The 8,087-nt window shown below is 33.5% G+C and overlaps 1 protein-coding gene across 3 annotated transcripts in view; it reads left to right on the forward strand.

The window, feature by feature from the left end:
• The window catches only part of LOC106869317 (choline transporter-like protein 2), a 90,833-nt gene that overhangs the window by 67,572 nt on the left and 15,174 nt on the right, over window positions 1-8,087 (forward strand). For all 3 annotated transcript variants that reach the window (XM_014915014.2, XM_014915016.2, XM_014915015.2), the window contains 7 exons: window positions 553-665; window positions 1,971-2,102; window positions 2,483-2,582; window positions 3,782-3,874; window positions 4,154-4,253; window positions 7,049-7,098; window positions 7,774-7,950. In XM_014915014.2, coding sequence (XP_014770500.1) covers window positions 553-665; window positions 1,971-2,102; window positions 2,483-2,582; window positions 3,782-3,874; window positions 4,154-4,253; window positions 7,049-7,098; window positions 7,774-7,950 — 765 coding nt within the window. The remainder of the gene's footprint in view (window positions 1-552; window positions 666-1,970; window positions 2,103-2,482; window positions 2,583-3,781; window positions 3,875-4,153; window positions 4,254-7,048; window positions 7,099-7,773; window positions 7,951-8,087) is intronic.

Consider the following 8,087-nt stretch of genomic DNA (forward strand, 5'->3'; position numbering starts at 1 on the left):
CTCTCTCTCTCTCTCTCTCTCTCTCTCTCTCTCTCTCTCTCTCTCTCTCTCTCTCTCTCTCTCTCATACACATTGATTGATTGAAATAATATAGACATAATAGCACCAGATAAATAAATAAAAAGTTTGAATTGGGTGTATTAATTTTATTGTTTTTGAATGAGCCACTTAAATTTATACAAACTTCAGTTCACCTGTAGAATAAATAGGAACTAGGATTTTCTGAGGGATTTTAACTCTGATGGACTAGTTTTGTCCATTTCTCAAATACTTAATACTGTCTGATCTGAATACCAATACTCTGGGTTACTGTCTTTTAGAGAAGAAGTAACTAGTATTTCATTTTTTGAAGAAGAGTTTAATCTGATATTTGATTGAATAGCATGTCTTTTGAATTTTATGCTTTCAAATATTGACTTGTAATCTATACAAAAGTTGTAGTCCAATGCTACTATATAGGGTTGCAGTCAGATACCATATGAAGTTGCAAGTCATTTCCTTGATTGAGCTGTTGTTTTTTCTTAGTTACTAATTGAACATTTCTGCTTACAGATGCTTCCTGATTGCTGTGCTGATATCCTTGGTTTGGGTGATTTTACTGCGTTGTATTGCTGCTGTTCTTGTTTGGGTGACACTTATTGCTTTCTTTGCATTACTTGGATTTGGTAAGTATTCTTCTTCTTATGATAATGGTTTCAAATTTTGGCACAAGGTCAGCATTTTTAGGAAGAGAGAATTAGTTGAGTATGTTCAACTGGTACTTATTTTATTCATTCCCGAAACGATGAAAGGCAAAGTCAACCCTGATGGAATTTGCACTCAGAACGTAATGAACTGGAAAAAATATTGATAGCATTTGTCCCACACACAAACGATTCTGCCAATTTGCTACCTTAAAGATAATAATAATCATGATAATAATAGTTTCAAGCCAGCAGTTCCTGGGAGGTTACAAGTTGATTACATCAACCTGAGTGCTCAACTGGTACTTATTTTATCGACCCTGAGGATGAAAGTGAAGTCAACCTCAGCAGGATTTGAACTCAGAAAGTAAAGACGGACAAAATGCTGCTAAGCATTTTGCCAGGTCTGCTAACGATCCTACCAGCTTACCACCCTAATAATAATAATGATGATGATTTCAAATTTTGGCACAAGGCAAAGTCGACTCAGCAGAATTTAAACTCAAAACATAAAGATGGATGAAATGTTATTGAGCATTTTACCCGACATGCTAACCACCTTGAAATAATAATAATAATAATAATAATAATAATAATAATCCTTTCTACTATAGACACAAGGCCTGAAATTTGGAGGGAGATGATAGTATCATCTGACTCATGCAAACATGGAAAAATAGACATTAAAATTTAAAATGATAAATTTTGGGGTAACTTCTAAATAGGGATATCATCATCATCATTTAACATCCATGCTGGCATAGGTTAGACAGTTTAACAGGAACCTATGAGGCCAGGGGCCACACCTGGCTCCATTGTCTGTTCTGGTATGATTTCTATGGCAGGATGCCCTTCCTAACATTAACCACTTACAGACTGTGATGGGTGCTTTGTATGTGGCACCAGCACCTGTATCAGTTTTACAGTGGTGGACAGGTTTTCTTGGTTCAGCAAGGCACCAGACATCTCAGTCTTTTGTCATCTTCTAAACTTAAATTACTATTATTATTGCAGTATTACATTCTGAGTTCAAATCTGTTCATGTTGAAATTGACTTTCATCCTTCTAAAATGGAGGGCAACTAAATCAACAGTATCCTTCCTGCCAAAATTCTTGGTTTTGTGTTTAAGGTTGAGATCATTATTATTAATAATAATTTTATTTTCAATTTGTGGCATTTAGTATATCTTTTGTTTAAGGACAATATTTTTCAAATAAATTTATCTACCTGATTTAACAGACAGCTGTTTCATTTAATTTATAACCTTTTATTTGTTTCCTTTATAGTCATTTACTATACATTCAATACTTATGTTGAACTTAAAAATTCTGGTAAAGAAAATGATTTTGGTCTCACTCCTGCATTTGCTGGCAACTTTGAGTATTACCTTGGTTTGGAACAGACCTGGTTGGCCGCTGGTGAGTCTTTGCTTTTTTTTTTCCACATAAAGATGCAATTGTGAATAAATTGTGTATTCTACAACACACATGCACACACACACACACACACAGTTGCTTCAGTTTAATTCATATGCCTGAACAAATTAACTATAAGATTTTCTGTGTAAAATTAATGATTTCAACATGGTTTCAACCTTTTCAACTTATGATCTACAAATTATTTAAATTGGAAATTAAAAGTAGACTGCTTCTTTTTTTATTCTTAGGGCTTGAATTTCTTTTAATAGTTGCAGTTTTTCTTCTGATTTCACAACATAATGCAACACAAAAATTAAAATCAGTCCTTCATTATGGACCAAATATATATATTTTCTTTTTTCTCCATTTTTATTTTTCAGGTATCATATGTTCAGTTGTATTTGTGGTGTGTTTGCTTTTGTTGATATTTGTAGCTAAGAAATTGTGCCTTGCCATTGAACTCATTAAAGAAGCAAGTCGGTAAGAGGCAAAACAGTTTTTATAATTTATTAATGTTGTTGTGTTTGGCACTCCGTCGCTTACGACGTCGAGGGTTCCAGTTGATCCAATCAACGGAACAGCCTGCTCGTGAAATTAACGTGCAAGTGGCTGAGCACTCTACAGACACGTGTACCCTTAACGTAGTTCTCGGGGATATTCAACGTGACACAGTGTGACAAGGTTGACCCTTTGAATTACAGATACAACAGAAACATATTATTGAAATATTTTGGTAGTACATTATTAGAAAATAATCATATAAGGTTAAACTGATAATTTTATTTCAGTATTAATAACAACTCTGCTAGACTAACTGCACAGTATTTATTTTGCATGAAAGAAATCAGTAAGAAGAGGAGAGGAATTAATTTCATATAAATTATGAAGATACTGTTCTAAGAATTGAAGAGGAATTTGCTGTGTGTGCTTATTATTTTATACCAGATTTCTTCTGCTTAACTTTAATTAAGTCAACTTCCCCCGTGATTTGTTTTCTAGGCTAGAGTTTATAAATAGGGTAAGCCTTGAAAGGCTCAGTTTGTGGTGACATTTACCAATCAAATTGAACGATAGCAGGGGTCACTAGCATAATTAGGGAATGCACTAGGTGACATAGGTTCAAATTTCGTTCTACAATGACTACTCCACTGCCTACCACCACCACTTTGTCATGTTTGCTTGCCTATGCAGATGTGTATATATTTTCACTGGAGAGCCACTGGTTAACTCCTGAGGAATTGATACTGCAGCAGGATTTTACTTCTCAGTTGATGGAGGTTCATTCATCTCACTTAAATTGTTGATATTCATGTGAAAGACATGACTGTCACAACTTCACATTTCTTCTTTTCCTAAGATTATATGGCTTTTGCGCCCAGTGAGAAAGAAAGCAATATAATAAACAAATATTTTGCTTGAAGATTCATTTGTTATAATTTATATTAACAGTTGAAATAGATCTTGTAGTTAAATCATTTAGGTACATGTAGATTAAAAATAATTTGCTATTTGATATATGACTATGTTTGAATATAGCAGTTGATCCTTTTAGATAAACACTGTAAATATTTTACAAAGTTAGCTAGAAAATTTTCTACTTTCCTTGCTTCCTGGGCACCAGTGTGAACTGTCATTATTTTAATACATCTTTTAAAAAAAACTTTTTTATTTTTTTTTAGTGCTTCAACATCCATGATATTCACATTCATTTGGCCATTTGTGCCATTCTTACTGGAAGCTGGAATTCTCTTTTATTGGATTACCACTGCAATGTATCCTTTCACCATTATTTATGTTTTACCTATTTTCACTACCTGCACTCTTGCAACTTACCCTTGTTCCATATCATTGACTTGCCTTTTATTCAATTCAATCTTGATTTAAAAAATGCTCAATCAAGGACCAGGTGGTGGTGTTAAACTGGGGAACAAATTATTTCTTAAATAATGGTTTGTATTTTTCAATTTTAACACTATCGTGTCATCATTCATAATATTAAATAAATGGTATGTAAACACATCTCAAAATTTTATTTCCTTAATGAATGTAAGATATCTTGCTACCATGGGCCGACCTCAGACCTATCGTAATGTTGTCAATATTAGCCATGGAATGAAGAATTTGTCCAGAGTTCATTGTAATAACCACAATGTAAGTATGCCTTTTGTCTTGGCTAAACTATCTAAAAGATTCATCATTACCATCATCATTTAATGTCAGTTTTCCATGCTGGCATGTGTTAGGTGGTTTGACTGGAACTGGTAAGCTGAAGAGTTGCACAAAGATCCAGTCTGTTTTGGCTTGGTTTCTATGGTTGGATGCCCTTCTTAACGCCAACCACTCCACAGTGTAGTAGGTGCTTTTTACATGTCACTGGCATGGGTGCCTTTCATGCATCACCGGCATATGAATTTCCCGTTTGCTCCCTGCACTCCCAATTTTTAAATTAACAGCCCAAAATAAACAAATAGTGCAAGCAGAACTATTAGCATAAATTAAAAGATCAAAATCTGTGTCATAATGGTAAATTTCACATGCACATAGTTAAAGTTTATTCTAGCAAAATGTCATCATCATCTTCATTGTTCTCATTTGATGTCCACTTTTCTGTGCTTGCATGAGTCAAAAGAAATTTGTTGAAGCAGATTTTGTACAGCCAGATGCCCCTTCCTGTTGCCAACCCTTACCTGTTTCCTAGAAAGGGAATATTTTCCCATAGTAGACGTTTTTTAAATTTTTTTACAGAAGACTAGAAACAAACAACCCCCCTAGTATGATGATAATGCTCATTTACAACCATCACGGGATGTCTAGACAAAGGTGCACATGCACAAACATACATACAGATATATGTATGTATATAATATCATCTGGGTAATAACCTTATAGCATGCTTTACAAAGCTCCTCGACAGGTGTTGTCATGGGGCAGGAATTCTTCTTTTACTTGATATACATGTGGAAATCCATTAATATTTGCAGAAGTTATACAAAAACATTATAATACAAGATGGAATGAACAGGCTTTAATCCAAATCACTACAATTTCTGTGCATTAGTATCAGCTACTAATTGTTGAGTGTTTCACATTTTAATGCAATAATGTGCATAACATGTGAAATACTCAGCAATTACTAGCTGATACTAATGCACAGAAACATTTGTTGTGATTTGCATTAAAACCTGTTCATTCCATCTTCTTGTATTATATACATACATACACACATATACAGAGCAGGCTTCTTTAAGTTTCCATTTACTAAATCCACTTACATGGCTTTGGTTGGCCCAGGACTATAGTTGAAGACTACTTGTCCAAGGTGCTATGCAGTGGAACTGAACTCAAAACTACATGGTTGAGAAACCATACAGTTGTAGCTATTTTGTAGTTTAAATACAATAGAAGGTGAAAATAAAACCCAATGCAAATGGAACTGCACTGTAAAGTGTAGTGAGAGTACACAATATAAAAAAAGACTGTTAAAAATATTATGATAATGAAGCAACAGCTGTGACATTGATAGCCAGAAACATAATTACGGTGACATGATCTTCAGACCTTGTGACAGCAGCACCTAGAGCAATAACATCAGCTGAGCAAAACTGTAATTATAATTGCATTAATCTGATACACACACTCACACAGGTATTTTTATACTTATGCCCACACATAAATAGTACTGATATAATTGACTAAAACTGACTTGACACCATTAATGAATTAATTACTTTAATATTTTTATGTGCATAAACTACAGTACACATGCTACATATATAAAACCACCATCGTCATTTAACATTCCTTTACCATGCTGGCATGAGTTGATATATATATATATATATATATACACACAGACACAGACACACGAGGGGTGTATGAAAAGTTTTGAGCCTTGAAGTCTCGTACTTTCATCAGAAGTCTTATAACATGTTTTGTTATTTTGAGGCTCAAGACTTTTCATACACCCTTCGTATACGCATATATGGGTACAGGACATTAACACAAGTAACTCTTCATCAATTGTCGGCTGTCTATCTGCTCCTCTAACGACCCTTTCGTTCAGTTTCCTTGTATGTCTTCACTGTCCATTTTTTGTTCCAAACTTTTACCCTCCATAAATCCAAAATTATATTTTGGTATTTATGGGAGCAAATGTCTTCGAAGACTCATATTGTTGTTCAATGCTTGAAATGAGGAGTAAATAGACAGTTGACAACTGATGAAGGGTTGTTCTTTGTGTTACTTGTCCTGTTTTCCATTTTTTTGTCTTGTTGTTTGCATATTTAAATCCTTTGTTTTCGTATTTCATGTTGTTTACTGTTGGTGACGTCCTGTACCCATATATGCATGCATATATATATATATATATATATATCAACTCATGCTAGCATGTATATATGTATATACACATACATGCGCGCACACACACACACACACACACACACACACACACACACACACATATTCTTTTCTACCTTAGGCACAAGGCCTGAAGTTTTGGGGGAGGGGTCCAGTCGATTAGATCAACCCCAGTATGCAACTGATACTTAATTTATCAACCCTGAAAGGATGAAAAGCGAAGTCGACCTCAGTAGAATTCGAACTCAGAATGAAAAGACAGATGAAATACCGCTAAGCATTTTGCCCAGTGTGCTAATGTTTCTGCCAACTCGCCACCTTAGACACACACACATACGTATATATTGGAGTTATATTTATTCGGCAAGTGAATTGATCTGTGTTGAAGTTGAAGCAATTGCATCGCCATTTCAGAACCCACAAAATTCGCCATATTTGATTTTCAGCTTAAAACTATAGGGTCACTTGCTTCAATAGAAATTTTAACTTCAGAACCATTCTACTTCAATTCATATATTTTTATTGTAAACCTTGAATTATTTTCTTTATATGTTTTACATTGTCTTGTTTTCTTTCAATACCTTTAGGGCGAATTTATTGAGGATATGTGTGACTTTGTTCACTATGGTGATAGCAAGTAAGTGTAAACCAATTTCTGCATTTTATTTGGGATATTCAACCTATTTAAACCAATATTTTGCTCAATTCCATAATGATTTTTTTTTTTTGTAATTTATTCTCAAATTTTGCATAAGTTCCCTTGTTTTTTATTGTTAAGCTCATTGATAATGTTTTTGTCAAGCCCTGTATTTCAGATAATTCCATGTCTGTCACTAGATGCATTTTACATATTTTTCATGTTTAAGTTATATTTATGGGCTTAGACTGGATTTGAACTCACTAACCAGCTTTAGAACATGTAGCACCTGATGATGTACATTTGAAATTGTTTTTTTTTTTTTTTGCCTTAACATAACAGGAAAAATGAGCTCAATTATCTAAATTATTTCTACATCAGTAATAATAATTATGTATCACAGAATTTGAACAATTTATTTCCAACCACATTATACTTTAAAAAATTGTAACACTAGAAAAACTAAAAATCCTTTTGTTCACTTTTATATCTTTGTAAAAATATACTTATGTAAAAAATATGGTATCTGGAGACAATCAGTGATCAAAATATGTTACAAAATCTAATTATCTTATCGACTGTTACCCATTTAAAAATTTGTAAAAGAAATGTTTGAAGTTATTGTTCTTAACTGATAATGGCTATATATATATGTATTTTTACATCTATCTATAGATATGCTGTGGCCTTTGAGGTATTCCTTCTGTTTATGGTATTCTGGTTAGTCAGTTTTGTTACTGCTCTCAACCAAATGGTCCTTAGTGGTGCTTTTGCCTCTTATTACTGGTCTTACAACAAAAAAATGGACATACCAACATTCCCAATCCTGGTTTCATTTGGACGAGCTATCAGGTAACATCACTTAACTTATCGACATTTAAATATTTATACAGTACACACAAACACATTTTATATATATATATATATATATATATATATATATATGTACCAGGTGGTACTATTGGGCCTATACTGGCCAAAACTTATCA

This window comes from Octopus bimaculoides, chromosome 1, assembly GCF_001194135.2.
Source record: "Octopus bimaculoides isolate UCB-OBI-ISO-001 chromosome 1, ASM119413v2, whole genome shotgun sequence".
Lineage (NCBI taxonomy): Eukaryota > Metazoa > Mollusca > Cephalopoda > Octopoda > Octopodidae > Octopus > Octopus bimaculoides.